Here is a 24016-nt window from a genome sequence, read left to right as displayed (position 1 = left end):
AAGAAGAAGATGGAAGCCACTGTATAAGCTATGCAAAACATAATTATTTAGTGCTTTCAAATAGGCTCCCTTTACAGTGTTTTATGGGCTTACGGACACACACAGGCTTAGACATACATGCCTGAGTATCAAATCGCATGTGTGACAAATCTGTGTTCGAAAGCCTATCAGACACTGAAAAGGATGCATATTTGAGTGCTTTTTTTTATATACATAAAAATATTACCAAATCGATTCCGGTGCATTACCCTAATCCCTGTGTGGGATGCAGTGGCAGTTTGTTGCAAAGTGGGACGTGTGCCATGATTTTAAATGGGGAATGCAGGAAACCCTTAACCCATTAATACCTGGAACTGTGTCATTTTTAGATTTGAGCTAAAAAGCATTTTACACTTTAGGCTATTCAAAAATAGCAGATATACAAGCTCATAGCGCGGCACCGAGTGCCGCGCTACGAGCTTGTAGATCTGCTATTTTTGAAAAATCGTGAAAATGTGTGCAAATCTTTGAATATATATATATTTTAAAGCGAACATTTTTAACTCAAATCTTTGCTTCTGGGGGTCCCTGGAACAACATATTTTGATGGGGGTCCGCGGCCAAATACATATAATTTTGGGGGTCCTTGACATGAAAAAGATTGAGCACCACTGATATAGAAACATACGTTTTTCAGAAAACTGTTGAGATTTAGGAGACATGTAGAATCGGCTTCAGGTCTCAATGGGTTAAGTAGTGGGAGTACGGTTGAGCATGCAGAGCGTGAACATTAATAAAAGACTCACGCTTTCATCTGTGGTGTAGGCGCACTCTCGTACCAGCGCAGGGACGACTCGAGGGGGACGGAGGCACGGGAACGCCTGCTCTGCCGGCTGCCGGCGACGCCGCCCGGGGTCGGGGCAGAGCGGACGGGGGCTCTGGGTAAATCCCTCGGTTCTTGGAGGAAACCCAGACCCAGCTGTTCAAACAGCAGACCGGTCTCTGCGGCGGCGACGGTGGCGGCGTCCCCCTCGGCCGCCCCCTCGTTGTCGTCGGCGACGCCGTTGACGAACGCGTAGCCGTCTCCCTCCTCGTAGTAACCGTTCTCGATCATCTCGTGCTCCGGCTCGTCCTCGTCGTCGTCCTCGTCCCGCGGCACCGCCGCTTCCATCCCCAGCACGACGGCGGCGGTCTCCGCGGGGCTGATCTCCGACACGTCCGTGCTGGAGCGCGAGCCGAAGTAGTTCTCCACCATGCCGCGCTTCACCAGGTCGGTGCTGCTGCTGGTGGTGGCGGAGTTGCTGGAGGGGCAGGCGGTTTGGGGTTCGCTGCGGGTTTCCGTGGCCGTCGCTCCCTCGAGAGCGGCGTCCTCGGCGACACCCGTTGGTTTGGGCTCGCTTTCCGAGTCTGCGGCGGCGGCGGGTTTGGGAGGCCGCGAATCGTCGCGGTCGGACGAGGCGGAGTGGTGAGATCGAGGAGGTGGTACGGGGCGGCTAGCGGCGGAGGGCGCGTCCCCGGAGAAGACTACGCTCTGTTCCTGTACCAAGACGCTGGACTTCCTGCTGCGGAGTTCGGCTCCGCTGGACTCCCGGGAGGAGCCCTCGCCTCCCTCGTCGTCTGACGGCAGGGAGTTGATGGAGGTGAGAGAGGACTGCACCTCGCTGACCGTACTGGTGCTTTCTGGACAAAGTCCTTCCGCCGCCCCGCTGGTTTTCTGCACCGCGGCGCTGGGCTGGACGGGACGCGGCGAAGCGCTCTGGCCAGGTTTCTCCGGCTGCGCGGCGGGACCCCCGTCCGGTTCACCCGCGCCTAGTCCCGTGCAACAACCGTGGGGTCCCGCGGCCAGCTGTGCGGCAAAGGAGCTGGGCTCGCTCTCGATCCCCGAGTCGGAGAGACGCGAGGAGGAGGCGCTGGGGAGTCCGATGCAATCGCCCTTCACTCGCGGCGGGACGGGGCCCGGCCGGCCGGGCCTCTCGGACGCGCCGCTACAATCCACAGCGGTTTGGTTGGAGTCACAGAGGTCCGTCTGGGTGATCTCAGGGATCTCGCTACTTGGTGCCGCGTCGGTCCGACAGGGTAGGAGGACTGTGACTTTGTCGCCCTGGTGCGGGTCCTTGTTACTTGGTTTCACCTCAATGTGCCGAAGCCCCACAGGCTGCTGTGGTGGCGGTTTGCTACAGTGGTCAACGTGCTCAGCTTTATGTGCTGCTTGGTTGTGCGTGGCTGCAGCCCCAGTACCTGCCTGAGGCCTATTCTGTGCGTCCAAGCTCATAAGGCTTTTGTAGTAACCTTTTTGACTAGCAGCTGTAGTGATAGTGTCTTCTGCGAGAAAGTCTATAGAACCGTGTCCAGCATGTACGTTTGTGGCACCGGCGTCGTAAAAAGAATTGGCATTAGTCCTTAAATTACCGCCGAGGTCCCCCAACAAGGCGTCTCGTTCCTCTTCCTGGGTCAGGGGAGTTTCTCCTTCCTTGTACTTGGTGCTAGGGTCCCCGGGGGGAACCTTCAGGTGCTTATAGCCCACCAGAACCACAGAGTCTTTAGAGCCCTGTCTGGTCAGCTTCTTGGAGTTTTCAGTCTTAGAGTTCTTCTTCAGTTTGACCGCCTTGCCTTTGGACTTGGGCGGCGGATCGCAGCTGTCTGGCCAGGCGGTGTCCATGGGCACGTGCCGGGCGTCAGGGGTCGGGCTGGGAAAGTTGGCGGCTGCACTGCACTCCTTGGAGTTGGGCTTGTCCGTCTTGCTGGACACGGAGGCGGTCCTCGGTATACCCAGCCAAGGTCCATCACGATCTTCAGTCAAAATCAACAAACAAATATATGTAAATTGTATTATGACAGAGACCAGGGACCCTCAGGCAGTGGTGGAAAGTAACTAAGTACATTTACTTAAGTACTGTACTTAAGTACAATTTTGAGGTATTTGTACTTTACTTGAGTATTTCCAATTTCCAATACTTTTACTTCTACTCCACTACATCTCAGAGGCAAATATTGTACTTTTACTCCACTACATTTATTTGAAAACTTTAGTTACTAGTTACTTTTCAGATATAAATCATGATATAATGAAACATACATTAACCACTTTAACCCTATTTTATACCGAGGCTATTTGAAAATAGCCGATCTACAAGCTCACAACGCGTCGCATCGCGACGCGTTGTGAGCTTGTAGATCTGCTATTTTCAAATATTTAGTACTTTTACTTTTGGTACTTTAAGTACATTTTGATGCCAATACTTTTGTACTTTTACTCAAGTACATTTTTAATTCTGGACTTTTACTTGTAACAGAGTATTTTTATATTGCAGTATTGATACTTTTACTTAAGTAAAACATTTGAGTACTTTTTCCACCACTGCCCTCAGGGTTCCATGAGGGGGTTCTAAATAGACCCTTACAGGTCGACAACTCTGGGAGAGTACAAATGGAGCCAAATGGACCACTTGGTTCCATTTGTACACTCTCGTAGTTCTTAAGAAATTTGGAACGTTTGATAACTACTGTATTATGAGAAACACCTGCATTTGTTTTATTTTTAATCCTAAATTAAGGCTAAAGCAAACAGTTTGTTCATTTTATTTGTATGTTTCCTTGTGTTAACTAACCCTCAGTGATGGAATCCAGGTATCTGTCCTCAAAGATGATCGGCAAGGAGCTGACGTCACCGTCCAGATCCGCACATTCCACAGGAAGTGGTGGCAAAGACAGGAAGTAGCTGGAGCTTTTGATAGCGTTTGTCATCTGCTGGTGGCTGTGAGCGCTGAGGAGAGGACGGAGGTAGTGACCGACATGAAAGCAGAAGTAAAGTAGCCAGCGTTTTTCTCACATTAACGTCCGTTCACACCAAGCACAATAACTATAACCATAATTATAAATATGTTGTTTAAAGGGTCTACACCATGAAAATCACTTTTTTCTTGTTTTTTTGTATTTTTTGGGGTCCCCAGTGTCTCTTGTACCCAAAAAAATGTTTTTTTTTTAAATTCAGTCATTCCTTCTCATTTCATGGATTTCCAGAATGGGCGTGTCTGAACAGGCGATCTCAGAATGGAAATGTTTATGATGTCACAAACATTATTGATGGCAAACCCAATGTTAAATGAAAAGTGCCCGAATCGCTCCGAAACTTTTTCTACCCCCCCTAAGTGGGGGTCTACGAACAAATACTTCGGGCTCGGATTTTGGCTCCGCCCCCCGGAAGTGGGTGAAACAGGCACCTCAAACACTTGGTGGAATTGTTCAAAAATGTTCAAAGTGTTTTTTTTTCGATTTTGTATTTTTCTTAGATGCTTCTTTTTATGCAGAATTTTTCCATTTTTTTTCCCTTTTTTTTAATAATTTTTTTAAATCTTTTTTTGTATTAACAGACAGAATTGCTCAGTAGCCCCCCCCGCCCAAGAGGACGTTTTGGTATTGCAGCTGAAAGTGCTGTATAAGCCAGAGACAATTGACTTGGGATGAGTATATCTGAGTGATGATTTAGGCTCAAACCTTTTGAAAAAGGTTTGAGGGACATACACCATATGATATTAAATATCAAATATTTTTTTTAAATTCATGGTGTAGCTCCTTTAAAAAAATCTTCCAAACTGAAGTGGATGATAGAGTCCACACCACAACTATAGTCGTAAAACGATATCGTTTGGATCACTTTCTAAGCGTTTTTATGAACAGCCAATTGAAATCCACCAGAAGGACATCGTCTGCAATGCAATCAGTCTCACTCACCCTCGCTATCACATCAGTGATGGTTTAATTATGAACGGAGATGAGGAGACAATTATGAATCTCTAACGCCAGCTGGTAGGCTATTTTACCTCAGTGGCTTGCAACTATCTCACCTCCTTATAATTAATCAGAGAATTGGGCCCCGTTTAGACGACAACGGTATCTAGAGAAACCGGCAAAATAAAATATGATGTGCCTTCAGTTTAGACTGCAACAGCATTATCGGGGGTTGAAAACGCAAAAAAGTGAAACCCACTTCCAGAGTGGAAATCTTTGAAAACGCTCATTCTATGATCCAGTTGTAATGATCAAAAGAAATGTACTCATGCAACTCACTGCAACTCTTGATATGCCAGTGCAGTGGGTCTTGGGTGTTCCAGACAAAAGAATGCCTCAGCGAACCGCCTCACCTGTTAACACAGGACACACAGAACTTCAGGACATTTTACAAAATCAGCAAGTAGACAACTTTTGCTTTGCTTTGAGTTGTTATACAGACAAAATCAATGTTTGCTAATGCCATTCACATGGACTAAAAAGCAACAACAAACAACAAATCTCACGACTGTAAAGTTTTGTTAGGCCAAGTCCTAATCTGTGATTTGTGAAACAGCGTGAAAGGATCGTGCCACACAAGCCCTCGGTTTCCCAAGAAATTAGCACAATATATAAAAAGATGATGTTTTGGTATTGTCATTCTAAACGTCCCTGCTGTTCGACATACAGCTAACCAGTTGAAGCAATCGCAGATTGAGGCTTTCATGAAATACAGCTATATAGCATATCCTCTCTGTCGGGTGGAAACAAGCTCTACAAGCTCTACAAGCTCAAAACGTGTCACTTAGTGCCGCGTTTCGAGCTTGTAGATCTGCTACTTTTGTTAATGTTGTGTGACGCTGTAGTATGATCAAGACGAACATTAATTTAAGAAGAACAAAATATTACACAAAGTTAAAATATTAACTAATTAACTAAGTAACTAACTAACTATAAATCATCCTTAGGAGTTAGCCAAGAGAAAATGTTGGAATCCTAATGACTGAATGATATTCCAAGTTTGTAAGTGAATAGAGTGGGTGGGTGGGTGGGGGGGCTCACTCTGAGTCTATGGTGCTCCACGGCCAGCAAGGTGGCAATATTCTCCTGGAGGGCCACCACTTCCAGAAACTGTCCCCACAGGGCCATGAGCAGCGAGCACAGCTGAGCCAGGTTCATGTTCACCAGCTCTGCCAGCTCGTCTGGGCTCTCTCCTTTCTGCTGCAAAGAAAGACAACTCTTGTCAGCCACCAGGTAGTGCTCATGCGACTTTGTAGTCAGCCAACATCAACTGCAGGCAAGGAGCTGCTAGTGAGATGCGGTCCTATATTTCAGCTGTCTGGAGCAGTGGTTCTTAAAATGGGGTTCGAAGACCCCCAGGGGTCCATGGGGGGGGTTCCAGGGGGTCTCCAGCTAATTTTACTTTAAAATAAAAACAGAACAAATGTGAAAATGTTTGAATATTTTAACAACACAAATCTTGTATGGGGTACCTGGCACAAAATATTCTATAATGGGGGTCCGCGGCCAAATACATATTAATTTGGGGATCCTTCACATGAAAATGTCTCAGAACCACTGGCATAGAGGGCAACCAAGTTGTGGTAATGTTCATGACCAGGGCTTATATCATATAGAAATGTTGGGTCTGATATTGATAACAGGAGGAAAAGTGAAGTGCTGTGGCTTTCTGTTTGCATGAACAGTGTTCTTTGCAAAATAATAATTTTCTTAAGAAATTAAAAATAGCTATTTGTAATAGGACAATTGTCAGGAAGACATACATACAAGCATATACATTTTCTATAATCCAAGTTATTTTATTTTAGTGTATGGATCCAAGAAGCACAACATCCCTTTAGAAAAAGGAAGATAATAAGCATGATATAATACAAAATGTGTTCGTTTCAGCTGCCCTCAGACGGACGATTAAGACATTTAGAAACGAGTGTAGGGACAGTAACAGACAACAGTACCTTAACTTGTTCACAGAGCTCAGCTAGCCGGGCCTCTAAGTCCAGTTGTTCTGTGGAGGGAGAAGAATCGCATTAGAGAAGTCAAGGCTCAACGTTTGGTTCATGCTCATGCAGAAGACTGTCAGTAGAAACCTGATGAGGAAGAACACGCACATCCAAACCCAGATTAGGCAGGTGAGAGGCAGAAAACACAACGACTTACAAAAGAAAGAAAACAGCTCGCACACTTGTTGGGCTCTAGTTGAAAAATCTTTCCTTTATTGCACCCACAAGTGCACCTGTGGGTGCAACTTGTGAGTGCAATAATTTTAGTCTAACAGCGTGCACGCTGTTCTTTTGTCAGTAGAAACCCGCACAACAGGCTGAAGAGAAGAGCGATGACAGAGAGGACATTGGTTAGTCACATGTCTATGACAGGAGAGACAATACTGAAGCAGCAGACAGGGCAGGCGACGCCCTTCAAATGTTATGACATCACTGTGTCATGAAGCGCTATGACGTCACACTGCGTCATGAAGAGCTTGGACCAAACTAGGAAGACGGAAAGAAAGAAAGGGTTGTGTATTTGTATTGTGTATAGATAGGCCAGTGTGGCAGCTTATGTATATTTCATCATAGGAAAGTCGTGCATGTGGGAGATGAGGTGCATGTCAGAGATAAGGTGCGGCTTACAGCACAAGAGAGGAACTTACATTGAGGAGGAGAGAGGAGGAAGGACGAAAGAGGTAGTTTGATTGGAGGAGGTGGAAGGGAGGGCACATACCTATGTAGACGTGCCTTTGGCTTCGAGGATAGGGTCTTCTGAGAACTCGCTCATATAGGACTTGCATGCTGGGCTTGGCTAGTAGGATTGCACATATAGTAACGTTTAAGCCATTATCTATTACTTTGTCCTCTACTAGGATAGGTTTTAACCTGACTGATTTCTTTTAGCCCCCTAGTTCCCTTTTCCCTCAAACGGCCTCGCCTTTTGCCAGGCCACAATTGTAAATACCGTAAGAAATATGATATGCTTAATTTGTCTTGCCTGGTTAAATAAATACAAGTTAAAGGTTTAAGTCAGTCCAGACAATGTGGATTAGGTTTTGTTAAGACACCAGGGGGAAGTTAAAGAAGGGGCGAGGTGTGTGTCCGAATCATGTTCTGTTTAGTTCACTGGTTAAATGATTCATCTATTAAATGCAAGTAGAGCCACTATACATTTGATTTGAATGGTCGTGAAGATTAGAGGACCTCTGCTGATTAATGAACAGACTGAATGTGAGGTATGATTGTGCTTATGAAGGGGAATGTTTGTTAATGGGCAGGGATCAGGAACAGTGACATGGGAACACAAACTTACACTCTCAAAAAAAAAAAAAATTCAGCACAAAACACTGGATAATTCAACACTAATCAATCACAATATGGTCAAAACGACAAACCATTATGAGTAAAGTATAAAATATATGGGGCTATTTGTTGTTGTCGTTTTCTATAAATAGATCCTCCATGCTCCGTGAAAGAAAACCAAGGTTAACGTGTCAACTATCTGGAAACATGTGCCTGTAAATAAAATATTCATCCCACCGACTCAAACAGTGCAGTCAATCACTTCACAAATATGAACATGAAGTTGTGTTAGGCTTTTTTATGCTCCATCGTGGAGCGAAAATAGCTGATCTATAAGCTCACAATGAGCTGCATCCGCAACTACAGTTGCGGATGGGATGCCAAAATAAATACAAATATGCTTTTTCGCAGTAGAATATTCAAATTAGATTTTGATCCTCTTTTGGCATCCCTATCTGCAGCGCTTTTTGAGCTTCTAGATCGGCTATTGTCGGCGGTATGAATCGGGCTTTAGGTTAGCTGTTAAGTGTTGATGTAATTGGCGATAAGACTGCTGGCTCAGAGATGATGAGTGGAGTTTATACCTAGCTCCATCCGATGGGAGGAGGGCAGGTCCTTGGTGACCGAGGTGAAGTAGCCAAAGAGGCCCTGGTACGCTAGCAGCAGACTGGCACACAGGCTGTGGTGCAGGCTGAAGGCATGCTGCAGACAGTGGTCAGACACCAGGAATGTCCTTCCCTGAGACACCGGCAGGTTAGCAGCAGAAAAGAAGAGAAAGAGAAGAAATCATTACTACAAATTGGGCATTCACCGGGAAACGGCCATTTAATATTTAAACACACTTGAGGTCATTTAAGTCGGACGTTTAATATTTAAACGATCCTTCAAGAACTATTTTACCTGTAATAGTTATTGTTTATTTTAGGATAGTCAAAGTGAATTCTATCCTAAATTCTAATTCCTAAGCCTTAGCTATTCCTAGGCTATTTATTAAAGTGTTTCAGAGCCCGCTATGTCATGCTCTCTCTGTAGTTGTAGAGATGTGTTTTGTAGGGTAGATAAAATTCTAGGGCAGATTTATGCCAAAAAGATTATGACAAAATATAACTGTCATGATTTTTATGCATGAAAAAAAAAAACAGGACCATTTAGGTCAGATTAAACTACACTACACATAGGTAACAAAATGAACGCAACAATCACTTGAAAATGAAAACACAAATGCAAGAAAAGGAACAGAAATGCGGTCAGTGCACAGTCAGACAGTGTGCCAGGCTCTTGTTACTGTGGCACTGTGATAATAACTAATATAGCCCTATAACTCACACTTAATTAACCCCTGCTATTTATTCACTGCAATTTGGTGTGAGATCTCTGCATAGCGTCACTCTGCAGCTGCTTCTGTGCAGCTCGCTGCACACAGAGAAATAATGGTTCTTAAAAAGGCTATATGGCTCCACAAAGAACCATCACCTACTAAAGAACCATTTTATTTAGTGTGATGGCTCTTCGGGTTCCTTATATGGTTCTAGTGAACCTCATTTGTAGGCACCTTTAACCACTTACAACCCTAGCATCCGAATTTTAGGCATGTCTTAACTCATTCAGTGCCAAACTTATTTCTGGCTTTATCATCCCTGTGCCAAGGCCAAAAAATACATTGTAAAAAAAAAGTGCTCAGGAGCCGAGATACAGCCTTTTTCAGTAAGAAGTTAAACAAGAAGTGAATGGAGCAGCAAATCTTCAAATCATGATATCTTGGGTTCTGAACATTTTTTTTTCCAAAACACATATATATATATATATATATATATATATATATTTTTTTTTTATGACGCTTTTTATAAACCGTTTTCAATTAGGAGATTCGGTGTGGTAGAGTGATAAAAGGAACGGACAAAGTATAAACCCCTGGGGAAACACTGGTCGATGAAGTGCATATAGGGTTTAAAGTAAAGAACCGGGGTCTGAAAGGTTCTTTCTGGAACCATAAAAAAAATGTTCTTCTACTGTATGGCATCACTCTGTAGAACCAGTTTCAGTTCCAGTCGGCGGCACCTTTATTTTCCTGTGTGTGTTATGAAACAGAAAAGCGGTCGATGGATGGTTTTTTTCCTGAGGTGCCTATTAGTACTGCACCATCGAGTGACGGGGGGGGGCACTGCTACCGTTCTGCCTCGCTGGCTCCAGGACTTTTCAGCCTCTCCATCTCAGCGAGGTGATTTATATTAGTTGGTTGGTGTGCCGGTGCTGTGCACGGCGAAAATAGCCGATCTACAAGCTCACAGCGTGTCGCAGCGTGACACGCTGTGAGCTTGTAGATCGGCTATTTTCGGTGAGGGACGCAGCTGGGCAACCAAGTATACAGTAAATCAGGCCTTAGTGGCAGCTCTAGTTGGAACCCTTCATCCAGTTAAACTGGGCCAATTAGTCGCACAGTGGTGGAGAGTACATTTACTCAAGTACTGTGCTTTACTCTTTTACATTTCTTGATACTGTATACTTCTACTCCACTACATCTCACAGGCAAATATTGTACTTTTTACTACAATTATTTGACAGCTTTATGTACAAGTTACTTTGCAGATTTGGATTATTATTACAAAACATACATCAACCACTTAAGCCCTATTTTCGATGCGACAAAAGTTTGTACACATTTTTTATACATTTTGAGTACTTTTACTTAAGTATGTATATTTTTGATGCCTAAACTTTTGTGCTTTTACTAGTAACAAGAGCATTTCTACATTGCGGTACCGCTGCTTTTACCCAGGTAAAAACATCGGAGTACTTCTTTCCACCGCTGCCAATTAGTCACCTGTTTTTTTCCAACAGCCCAACACAAGCACCGTTGCAAACAATGTTACCCACGCCACCCTTCCTGAAAGGTCGACTCCAGAATGGATCAATAATGGTGAATGCGTGGGCATGGGACTGGCCGGGTTCAACTGCAAGCAATGACACATGAACCCTAGCGTCTCTATTCTGAGTGTGTCACCATAGATAGACCAACACTCAGAAAAACATAAAGCCAACATTAAAGCAAATATCGTCGCTGTTGGGCAGAAACCTCTTATCTCCATATTCTGACTTTTTGTGTTTTTTCATAAATTACTGCCCAGCTTGATCAAACTACAGTGTCACACAAAAGCATCAAAAGTAGCAGATCTACAAGCTTGAAACGCGCCGCTTCGCGTCGCGTTTCGAGCTTGTAGATCTGCTACTTTTGCTAGTTTTGAATTTGAATCCTCTAAAGTAACAGTTTTGGACATATGAGGTTTCCACCCGACAGAGACGATATAGCAGATCTACAAGCTCACAACGCGTCACAACGCATTGGATATATCGGCTATTTTTGGCGAAGAGATTCGGTGTAGAGGGAGAAAAAGGTTGGCCAAATATACAGACCCCTGGGGGACCCCGGTCAATGCGAATATATAGGCTTTAACTTGTTACGTTTTTTTTTAGACATAGGATTGCTGTTAACACATTCCATGCCAGAGTTTAATCTCATAATGTACTCACCAGTGCCAGCGTTTTATTGTTGTTTTTTTGTTTTTATCATGTCGCCACAGACCTCGCTAAATAAGTTAAAAGTGCGCGTTCATTTGGTTCTAAACACACAGCGGATCCGTGAGAAACGTCCAGCGAAAACAGTTTCCAAATGCGAGCCGCCATCTTGAAGCTACAGCCGATACACGCTAAACAGTGATCAGCGAGGAGAAAAACAACAAACCGAGAAAATCGAGTTTTAAACAGGATCCCAGACAGGAAGCGGATACGATCGAAAAAACCGGAACCCGAATAATTCCGTTTCCGACCGAAAACCGGAAACGGAAATGGATCAAAAAAAATCGGAAAGTGCACCTTGGGCGATTAACATGGGAATCGGCGGTTCGCGTAGATCTACGCGACTGGCACGCTGCGGCTTTAAATAGGTTCGCGTAGATCTACGCGATTGGCATTCAATGTGTTAATGGTCTGGCATGATTAACCCACTGACTACAACTCACGGCACATTTGACATTACTGCTGACCACTTTCAAAAGCATATCGTAGATTCTTATTTTATTTTCAAGGAAGCCGTTGGATTCCATTCATTGATTGCAGTATGGTATGACAATCAACTCGCAGAGACTATTGATATATGGTCCTTGATGTGCATGGTAAGCATGAGGGTGGGTAAGCATAAGCATGAGAGCAATGTGATATACAGTACACCACCAGAATTAGACCAGTCCTTTCTACCCCAAATCTACAGTACATAAAGTCATTAATGCCCTCATTTCATCTCGCCTGGACTACTGTTAACGCCCTCTACACAAGTGTCAGTGAGGGATCCATACACCGCCTGCAGTTGGTGCAGAATATCTATCCATCCATTCCAGTCTAGTACCCTTGATAAAAACGTATGCATGATGTCACAGCCACAACCTACACATGAGAACCAAAGCATCTCTCCAAATTAAAACAAACAATGATATAGGTTTAACAGCTCATGGCCCTCTTGTGCATGCCTCACACCTTGTGTTTACAACACAGTCAATTCCTTTCAGTGCAGTGTTTAGTTTCAAACCGTTACGATATACCCTAGCTAGTAAATTGATTTACTCCAAGCTGGCATTCTTCAGAAAGCGTTTTTTTTGTTTGAGCTACCAGCGCCTTTTCTGCCAGCCATTTCCGTGGTAAAGGCACGCGAGGAGCGCACCTCTTCCCAGTTCCGCATGTTACAGCTCTCTGTGGCTAGCTTTGAGGAATGCTCATCGAGCTGTTCGAGCTTCGAGGAAGAGGCAGGACTAAAAACGACCAACAAACACTGCATAGGAGAGGCGAAATTGCAACTACATGCACCCACACACTCCAAACCCTTCCCCTGACAGTGGGCTCTTCACCGAGATCAACCACTAGAGCAAGAGAATCAAGAGGGGTTTATTTGTCTCTCACTCATACAGGTACACAGGTACAAGCACATACTGTATACAGTATATATATATATATATATATATATATATATATATATATATACATACACACGCATCGGAGTAGGTCGGAGAGGCTTATTGTCAGTATGAGCATATACAGTATAAGCAAATATTGGTGGAACATTCGGATAACATGACGGTAAACATGAATGCTACAAATCGTTTTAGTTAACGTTATCTCAGTTAGGCTATTTGTAGTCTCTCGAGCCAGACAACTATTCCATAATCTTTGAATGCTATATAGTCTGTAATTTAACCACCATAACCCTATGTACATCAGCTATTTGAAAATAGCCAATCTACAAGCTCACAATGGGTTGATCTGCTATTTTCAAATAAATCTTGAAAAATATGAATTTATTTTTCCACTCCCTGGCACAACAAATTTTCAGATGGGGGTCCACGGCCAAAACTACATATTAATTTAGGGTCCTTGATATGAAAAAGGTTTGAGAACCACCCTGGTCCCTTGTGGGACGAAGTTGACTTACATCTGGGGACACCTGCTTGACGTAGCTGCTGCCAAACACCACGTTCTCCAGCGGTGGAATGAGCGAGTCCTTGCTCTGTGCGGGAGCATTGCGGTTCAGCCACGTGCTCTTCACCAGCCGAGGGAAACTGCACAAATCCAACACAGTACAATGCACATGATTTACAATGTAATAAAGATGATATCCACACAGCAGGAAAATAGATCAGTTTTTCACTCCAAGTCAAATGATAAATAGGATGTTTATAATATAGCAGCGGTTCCCCTCAAGGACCCCCAGGGGTCCAGCAAAAGTTGTTCATATAAAATCAGTTTAATCACCCTATTTTATACTTCAGCTATTCAAAAACAGCTGATCTACAAGCTCACAATGCGTCATGTGGCAACGTATTGTGAACTTGTATATCTGCAATTTTTTTTCTTCAAATAGACACATTTTATTATTATTATTATTTTTTTTTACACAAATCTTCTCTTCTGGAGGTCCCTCTCACAAAATCATTTGAGATGGGGGTCCATGGTCAAATACATCACCCCATCAATTTGGGGGTCCTTAACAAGACGATGTCTGAGAACCACTGGTTTATAGTGAGTAGTACCACACCTAGCCTGAGTGCAAGTATATTTGTGCGACGGGGTATGGCTTCATGTTAGTGGTCAGCACTGCACGGCACACAATCACATGCTTAATTAGAGACACGGTCAGAGAGAGGAGAACCAGTACTTTGTGACGGATGACCTTTAGGCTGCTCACAAACAGCTGACCTTGGGGCTTTGTTATTCCTACTCTTAGTGCTGTTGACTTGTTACAACCACTGCAATGTGTCATGACAATGATGCTCACTGCAGAGCTCTCGTGGTTTAAAGCAACATAAAATCTCATGACTGAAAATGTTTGTCTGGCCAAGGCCAAGTCCTAATGTGCAATTTGTGAAACAGTGTGAAAGGAGTGTGAGAAATGTGTGTGTACTACTGGATTCTGACCTCTGTCTTGAGGCTCAGGTAAAAAAACGAGGTTCGTACTGTACATGTTTTTTTTCCAACTGAGAAACATCCACCGAATCAGACCAGTCCTTTCCACCCCTAGCCTTTATAAAGTTGTCAATGCCCTTATTTAATCTCGCCTGGACTACTGTAACGCCCTCTACTCAGCTCTCAGCAAGGGATCCATACACCGCCTACAGTTGGTGCAGAATGCGGCTGCCAGACTCATTGCTGGGACTAGGAGATCAGAGCATATAACCCTGGTACTAGCTGTACTGGCTGCCAGTAACCTTTAGAAGAATAGATTTTAACATTTTATTGTTAACTTTTCTAGGGCCTTTGCCATCAGGGCCCTTAAGACTCTGGAGCAGCCTCCCATTGGACCTCAGGCTTGCTAGCGCCATAACTATTTTTAAATCTACATTTAAAAACCCATTTTTCTTCAGCCCATACCGGCAGAAATTGATGCATCTATTCTCACTGATACTGTTATTGTGTGTCTTGTCATCCTACTTTTTTGTTTTTGTTTTATTGTTTATGATTTACAGTTTGATTTTAAGCTGTTAAGCACTTTGTAACTTTGTTTAAAGGTGCAATATAAATAATGATTATTATCATTATAGTACCGTTTCCTAAACAATTAACACAACATGTCAAATTATGAGGTTTTAGTAATATTGTTCCTGCTGTTCTACTTACTGCCAACCAGGTGAAGAAATCACAGATTGAGGCTTTAACCTTTGCATTTATATGAAATATATGTCAATATGTTCAGATGCTTCTGAACATATTGATAGTTTGACCACTTCAAATGCTCTAATCTTAAAATAATAACTTGTGGATAGGCTATTTGTGCTGTGCAGCTGGTTTCTATGGAAACCAAACGACTGAAATCAGTCGTGGAGACCGAGATCTTGAATCCATGAGCTCTATACTACAACTGGCATCACGTACTCCTAGGCCTTTGAACAGGAGATTTCATTTTGACAGCTAAAAGAAAGAGAAGAAAATGTCTTATGCAACTTTAATTCATTTGCGATGTAACACCAGACTATTCTGGTGTAAGTATTTTGTACTTACACCGGAATGGACTTTGTGTACTTATTCTTCTGGTGTTAAGGTGTTTCTGCATTGAATTCAAACTGACAGCCTACAACAATGCTTTACAAACGTTTCCATGCCAAGGACCCCAGAATAGCCGTAGCCTCTGGCAGCGGCCCACCTATTCCCAAAAGGCTACAAGATTATTTTTCAAGAAAATACAAAACGGAGAGAAGGAGGTAGGTAGGGAGAGAGGTAGGTAGGTATAGTAGGTAGGTAGACAGGCAGATACAACTATTTAGTTTCCCCCTCTCCTTTCCAATTGGTCTCCCTGGTGTGTGTGTCCCTCAAACCGGTGCTGTGCAACACAATGTAACGTGGTCTCCTTTGTTTATGACAGTCAAACACCTTGGGTCGGTGCTGCCCGGTAGTCTGACCTGATGTGGGGCTGATGCAAAGCCATCAGGGAGACAGACAGACAGACAGACACACACCGGTAGTCTGACCTGATGAGGGGCTGATGCAAAGCCATCAGGGATTGCAGCGAGACAGACAGACAGACACACACACACCGGTAGTCTGACCCGATGAGAGGCTCGTGAAGAGCCATCAGGCATTGCAGACAGACACCGGTAGTCTGACTTGATGACAGTGGTGTAAAGTAACTAAGTACATTTACTCAAGTACTGTACTTAAGTACAATTTTGAGGTACTTTTACTTCTACTCCACTACATCTCAGAGGCAAATATTGTACTTTCACGCCACTAAAATGATTTGAAAACTTTAGTTACTAGTTACTTTTCAGATATAAATTATGATATTATGAAACATACATTAACCACTTCAGCCCTATTTTATACCTAGGCTATTTGAAAATAGCCGATCTACAAGCTCACAACGTGTCTTGCGACGCGTTGTGAGCTTGTAGATCTGCTATTTTCAAATATTTCAGTACTTTTACTTTTGGTACTTTAAGTACACTTTGATGCCAATACTTTTGTACCTTTACTCAAGTAAATTTTGAATTCCGGACTTTTACGCGTAACGGAGTACTTCTACATTGCAGTATTGATACTTTTACTTAAGTACAACATTTGAGTACTTTTTCCACCACTGATGAGTGGCTCGTGCAGAGCCACCAGGGATTGCAGACAGACAGACAGAAAGACAAACAGACAGAAAGACAAACAGACAGACAGACCGACAGAAAGACAAACAGACAGAAAGACAAACAGACAGACAGACAGACACAGACAGCGGTCAGTCTGACCTGATGAGGGGCTGGTGCAGAGCCACCAGGGAGGCGTGGATGGCCATGGAGATGACAGACAGGTGGAAGTAGTCGAACATGACGTTGACGTGCTGGTGGATGCCTCGCTGGAGGCTAAAGTGCAAACGAAGAGTGCGGCTGCTGATGCTCTGGAGGGAGCTCGAATCATCCGACCTGCGGGGGGGAAAACCACACGCGGTTCAAAGAACGCGGATTATATAGGATTCTAAGCGCTCCGTCTGTACAGGGAGCGCGGGGCTGTGAGCGTGCTTACGAATTGAGTGGTTACGAGGCGCACAAGCAAGCAGACGGCGGGACACTTACGAGTAGTCGCCGTCCGTGAAAAACAAATCTAAGAAGAGCTGGAAATCCATTTCATTGAGTGAGTCTTCCACCTGAGCGAGAGAGATGATAACAAAAATGTATTCAACAAGGGAGACATTCAATTAACCACTGAAGCACTATAATTAGTCAACAAATAGCAAAAAATAGCCCACTTCTACAAGCTCACAACGTGCCATGATGCGACGCATTGTAAGTCTGTCGTCTTCAAACATTCAAACATTTTGGGGAATAAAGAATAAATGTGAAAATTTGGCCAATATATAGAGATGCCATGTTTTACCACTTGAACGCCAGCATGCCATGCCTATTCTGGGGTGAACATTCACCAAAAATCCTCTTCTCATCCAACAGCATCATCACTTTGAAGATGAGGACTACAATCTTACCCTCTTCTCATCCAACAGCATCATCACTTTGAAGATGAGGACTACAATCTTACCCTCTTCTCATCCAACAGCATCATCACTTTGAAGATGAGGACGTCGTTGATCACAATCTCCTCGTTCTTGTACAGGATCTGGAACGTTTTGCTGCAGATGACGTCGTCTTGGACAGAAGCTGGGAAGGCCAGATCAGAACCTACACAAAAAGGGAAGACATACAGTACATAAATGTCCTGCATTCTATGTAAAAAAATATAATAATACAGTGTGCTTGTAGATCTGCTATTTTCACTACTTTATTTGCGATACCTTTGTATGACAATGTATTTAAAAAAATGCTTACTGTAAGTGGTTAATTGATTTGTTGATATAAGAATAAGAAATACAAAATGGATTCTTCATTATCGATAGAATAATCGCTAAGAAGATAATTGATAATTATAACAGCAGTGGTTCTCAAACTGGGGACCGGGGACCCCCAGGGGTTCTTGAGGGGGTTCCCAGCAAAGATAGAGATTTAAACTATGTTTAACTAACTAACTTTAACCCTATATACACACAGTATACATCTACAAGCTCACAGCCCTACTTGTCTAGTAGGGATGGGACAATTTAACCGTTGGACTTCGTCGGCTCGTGTTCGGTGCGGAACACAAAATGGGTTACAGCGCGCACAAAGAAGCAGCAGTCTGTCAACAACATGACCAAGCCAAAACTAATGATTAGTGATGAACACAGAGTGTTTCAGCAAACATGGGAGGAATAATGTACATTTGTGGAAGTCAATAATAAGCCTGTGTGCCTCCTTTGCCAGAAAACAATTGCTGTTTCAAAACGTACAAATGTTCACCATGATACCTTCAGATGTAAGGAAAGTGAAATGGTATGACGGTATAGTTATATAGAATGGTATAGTTTGTTTCAAAAGCAGAAATAACTAGTATATTTCGTTTCAGTAAATTGCCCTTTTCTGAATCATTACAATTTGTTGACATTGTTTTGTTCACCTCTTGTGAATGAAGCATGTTGTTTATTATGGAATTTTATCATTTCATATGCAGGGAGCTTGAAAGAAAAAAAGAATAGTAAAACGTTCTAATTGTTTTGAACAATATTGTACGTATTTTATTGTTTGTTCCAAGAGAATGTGATATATCCTGATTTCAGCTGAGTATTAAACACTTACTTACTTATTCACCTGATTAATAGTCCTCTGATTTATTGGAACAGCAATCGGTTCATTATGTTCTCTTCACATTTTTTGTACTTAAATCATTCCATGACCATCTATTTGTTCATTGAGGTTTGGCCTTATCCTCCTATAATTTGACAAACCTCTGTAGTGCATGGGTGCATGGCGTCGTGGTGGTGAGGCCAAAATTGTTCTGCCCGGTTCTCCTCAGTGGCTGGAGCAATTGATCTGAATTTGCACACAGCCATTGACCCTTACCATGAGCACCTAACATCGAAGCCCGTTTCCCGACACGAAATCTCAGCTGTTTATTAGCGTTTTTGTGTTCGCTGGCTCCCGGGTTGCCAGATCATGTGCGCATATCCCCCCACGGGTATGGTCTAGTTAGTAGATGTAATTGATAGAAAATAATATATTTTTTTGGGTGAACTACTCCTTTAATCCCCCACAGTCCAAAAGGTTAAACGTTTACCAAAAAAGATTTTAAAAAAAATGCCCATCTCTAATGTCTAGTCTAGAGAAACCACAAGACTTTAGACAGACAGATTACCGGACAAGGACCATTTTGTCCAGCTGAGGACAGACAGGCACTGGAGCAGCGGTGTGTGTATCAGGTGCTGGTCTTTACACATGGTTGATAGTTTTTATGCCAGGGACTGTAGCAGTTCTAGTCCACGCCTAGCATCACATGGTATTGGTATTAACCCATTAAGACCTGGGACGCATCTGTGTCATTTTTAGATTTGAGCTAAAAAGCATTATTTTACACTTTGGCTATTCAAAAACAGCAGCTCTACAAGCTCATAGCGCGGCACAGAGTGCCACGCTACGAGGTTGTAGATCTGCTATTTTTGAAAAATCGTGAAAATGTGTGCAAATCTTTGAATGTATTGTATTTTTAAAGCGAACATTTGTAACTAAACTTTTTGTGATGGGGGTCGACGGCCAAATACATATAATTTTTTAGGGTCCTTGACATGAAAAAGTTTGAGAACCACTGATATAGAAACATACTTTTTTTGTCAGAAAACTGTTGGGATTTAGAAGACATTTGTAGAATCAGCCTCAGGTCTTAATGGGTTAACCCATTAGAACTGAGAAAGCCATTTTAGATTTTAGCTATACATCGTTGTTGTCGGGCAGAAACCTCTCATCTCCATATACTAACTTTTTTCTGTAAATTAACGCCCCACTTGACCTTTTGCAGACAAACCTTTGCAGGGCAAACTGTACAGAGGTGAAGAGAGACAAGAATAGTCGCCGTCAGGCAGAAACCTTGTTACAGTATCTGCATATTCATCTCGGTTTCTTTTCTCATAAATGAATGCCCTATTTTTTTTTCTTCTTCACTTTGGCATGATGACAATGGCGCACGAAAGTAGCAAAACATGGCCAATCTTCGCATTTCAAATGCATTCAAAACCAATTGCCAGAACCAGTCTGACAAGGCAGACACTGCCTCAGCCAAGGACGTCTGATCCAATTATTTCAGTGCACATAACAAGCGTCACAGAAACAACAAAATGCAGTATTTATGAAAAAGCATTTATATTTTCTCTTTATCCCATTGTTGTGACTAGCCTTGTGTGTGTGTGTGTGTGTGTGTGTGTGTGTGTGTGTGTGTGTGTGTGTGTGTGTGTGTGTGTGTGTGTGTGTGGTAAAGAATGGGGTTCTTTGAGGGACAGGCGCAGCACCAAAGGGTATGAGCCATATGTACCAGGCCTTGAAGAAAACACAGAGAACAAGGAGGCGTTTGTGAGATAAGCCAGCAGGCCCTACCAGCTCCCTGCCAGCAGCACCACACAAATCCCAACTAGATCCCTAACATTTGGCCTAAAAAGTCTGACTCAGAGAAATTTAGCACAATAGTTAATCGAATGTATCTATTTAATCGATAAAGTATAAAATAACACTTTTGTTAATCAACTTGTTGATAATATCAACAAGTTGATTAACAACATAATGCAATTTTTTTTTTAAATATCAAAACAATTGTTAATATATTATATTAACAATTTTGTTTTGATATTTAAAAAAAAATTGCTACTCAATTATTTGGTAACTCAAAAAGGTCATCGAGGGCCCTCGGGGCCCACCACCGCAGAGGTTGTGGGTTCAAATCCACCGTGGTGCATCCTGCTTTGTCGAGTGTCTATACGAACACAATTGTGGTGTATAGTGACAACACAGGAATATGTGTGGGGAGGAATCAATTGGCATAACTACTAAATTGGAGGAAAATAAATCTATATTTGCACTCCTACATTCAACTAAAATAGGCAAGCTCACGTATTGTCCAAAATGACTTCATTATTTTCAACACAGCCAGTGATTTCAGACTTTTGATTGTTCAGCATTTCCAGTAGGTAGGTCTAACAAGCTCACAACACCTTTGTGTGCTTGTAGATCTGATATTTTTGCTGAATGTTCACATTCAACACGCTCAGGATTTCATGCATTTTTCTCCCCCGATATCCAACTGTGTAGGTAGGCTAATGCATTTTTACAAGCCGTGGAGACCAGGGCACAATTTATTATCCTTATTATTAGGCCTAATACTTTGGTTTTTGTCATGATGAATGCTGTGGTTTCAAAGGAGCCTAAATAAATACCATTCTGATAAACGTTCATGCTGTGTACACACATGCATTTTTCATTTCAGGGCCGTGTTATGTAGGTCATAACTGTATTTCAGCTACACTAACCCATTAATTAACTGGGTAATGATGTCGGCTAACGGTTTCAAAACTATCCATTATATTATTCCCATCCCTGGTCTACAGCATGCCCAGTAATGCCAAGGAAATAATACAGCCTGATCTGATGCACACAACACACGAGATAAGGGAGTTCATTCCGGGTGAATGCAGGTGTCCTCGGTTGAACTCACCTGCTGGGTGGAGCAGACTGGCTTCCACTTTATGAGGGACCCGGGGTGGGACTTTCATGCTGGCACGAATCTGGTAGAATCTGTGAAAAACACACAAAATCTTACCGTTAGGATTAAATTAAAGGATATAATTGTATTTATTTAATTAATAATTTAGTCACTCCCAGTCCTCACACCTTTAGGGTATGTTGTGTCATTGTACATTTGCACATTACGTGAAATGTGCCCTCTGCATTTACCATCCTAACTAATAATTAGGAGCAGGGAAAGAGCTATTAATACAGCGCCCGCGGGCAGTTAGGTGTTAATTATGGGTTAGCTAGGGGTTGCTCGGGGATACTTTGACACAGACTGGGCTGACCGGACCGCCCAGTCGATGGTGAAAAGGGACCCTTGAGGTTCGTTAGACAGGCTCTCTACCCATTCAGCAATCGCAGCCCATAGCCAGACAGGAATCGAACCAGGGACACGCTGTCAGATAATAGAGCTTAGGTGGTATGCGTCCTGACCACTCGGCTCACAGGTCGCACTTACAGTCGCCCGTTTTGGCAGCGTTTGAAGCCTTAGAAGGCAACTTCACTTATTTTTTACATTGTAAGCAGGACCTGAAGATGATCACACGTCCTCCTCACGACAGGATTCAGGTTGAAAACCGGCGACGCCGCCCTTTAATATCCTCCCAGTGAAAGCTTGGTGCAGAGTGCAAATTGGTCTTGTTAGCTGAAAGCTCTTGTTCGTGTAAAATGAACCTCAACCTCACATGAATGAATAATGATAAACTCTCTTTCAGACTCACTCATGTAGTAAACCTGAGCTCTTACAGCACTGATGAGCTAGGGGCGCGGGGAGACAAGTCATCTTAGTTCAGCAGCACACCGAGCTATATCATTATGCAGCGTTTAGGAAGAAAAGTTCCAGATGGTGGAAGCTACAAGGAAGGATTAATGCTGCGCTGTTTTTAAAATAAATAACGTGAGTCATGCTTCCTCCTGTGCCTTTTCCTTTCAACGTGGTGAATAATGCGCCTCGTCGGACACATTGTTTCGCACCCAGCTCCCGACCAAGTACGTCCTGTGTTTGTGTTTGCTTCCTTGACATGACTCGTCATGTGCTAAGCTCTCGTCGTGAGGAGCATGCCCGACGTACAGTACACGGGCCAAAATAGACTGCGTTCACAGCGTTGCAAAGGGGGTACTTAGACATACATGAGCAGCATGACAAGTGTCACGGGGAGGAGGAAGCGACTACTGTATTCTGCAGAGCCTCCGCGGACCACGGACCACAGATCATTTGACACGACACGCCATGTTACACAACTTAAGTGAACTCGCTACACGGATTCAAGAGACGCGACTAGGGTTGGGATCCGGAACCAGAGGTGTCGGGAGGAACCGGATCCAGCATCGAGGCACCGGAATCGGTTCCATCACATTTGGAACCGGTTTATCACGCTGTCAGAGCTGGTATATGTGGACTACACGTCTGCTATACAATTACAATACCGGTGGTTCTCAAACGTTATAACGTCAAGGACCGCCATACTATAGGGGTACTCTCAGATACCCCTATAGGAATCGTTAAAGGGAACCGTTAAGGAATCAGTCCGTTAATAAACCGGAATAATTTAAATCCCAACCCTACCCGTGACTTTGTATGAGACTTTGTACAAATCTTCACATGCCTCCGCTAGAGATGGCGTTATCTCTGCCGGGTGGGGTACTCCAACCCGCGAGTATGATGTACTGAGTAAAGAGCAAAATGGCTGTGATTACAGTCAATGGAGTTACAGTGATATACCATAGGTAGCCTGGGATCCAGACTGACTGACTACGTTCGGCTGATTTTTTTTCTCTCACTTCGCTTATCAGTCCGGCCAGCCACCTATTTCACACGTATTACGTACGCAAGTCAGGAAGTGACGCAAGTTTTACATTGGACAACACTGGTCCCGCATACCCCCCCCCAAAGACCAATCAGAAGCCGCAAGAAATCCGCAGAACGTAGCGAAGCAGTCTGGATCCCAGGTTAATTAATAGGCCCAATAGATTATTTATTAACATTTTGGATACTACTTAAAGTACAGTATAACTAATTGATGGACTTTTTAAATCATCATGACTTGTGTCAACAGTGACTGTAAATGATATACAAAAGAACTGAAGCGTATTTAGGTCACATAGCCATCATTTTGTATATTATTCCAACTAAACTCAGTTAAACTAAACTAAACTAATTGCACAAGTTAATCTAATAACACCAGCAGACCACTGGGTATAGAGCAGTGGTCTTCAACAGGGGGTCCGGGACCCCTAGGGGGTCCTCACAGTTACTACAGGGGGCCACCAAATCTTTGTGTGATATGATTTTTATGTTTTACATTA

The 24016-nt window shown here is 43.2% G+C and overlaps 1 protein-coding gene across 4 annotated transcripts in view; it reads right to left on the bottom strand.

Moving 5' to 3' along the window:
- The window catches only part of fam135a (family with sequence similarity 135 member A), a 37192-nt gene that overhangs the window by 6670 nt on the left and 6506 nt on the right, over positions 1–24016 (bottom strand). For 2 of the 4 annotated variants that reach the window (XR_013934394.1, XM_080448680.1), the window contains exons 3-14: positions 21636–21715; positions 17610–17749; positions 17150–17220; positions 16826–16999; positions 13531–13657; positions 8639–8792; positions 7486–7563; positions 6723–6772; positions 5809–5967; positions 5047–5120; positions 3588–3742; positions 786–2769 (exon numbers count right to left, since the gene is read on the bottom strand). Coding sequence is in view for 3 of the 4 variants with exons in the window: in XM_080448680.1 (XP_080304806.1) it covers positions 786–2769; positions 3588–3742; positions 5047–5120; positions 5809–5967; positions 6723–6772; positions 7486–7563; positions 8639–8792; positions 13531–13657; positions 16826–16999; positions 17150–17220; positions 17610–17749; positions 21636–21715 (3246 nt within the window). In the remaining variant the exon portion in view is untranslated. The other 2 variants (XM_080448681.1, XM_080448682.1) reach the window with 2 other exon arrangements.

This window comes from Gymnoscopelus braueri (assembly GCF_963280865.1).
Source record: "Gymnoscopelus braueri genome assembly, chromosome: 14".
In the NCBI taxonomy this organism is placed as follows: domain Eukaryota; kingdom Metazoa; phylum Chordata; class Actinopteri; order Myctophiformes; family Myctophidae; genus Gymnoscopelus; species Gymnoscopelus braueri.
The sequence above is the reverse complement of the archived record's forward strand: the minus strand, read 5'-3'. Positions and strand labels throughout refer to the sequence as shown.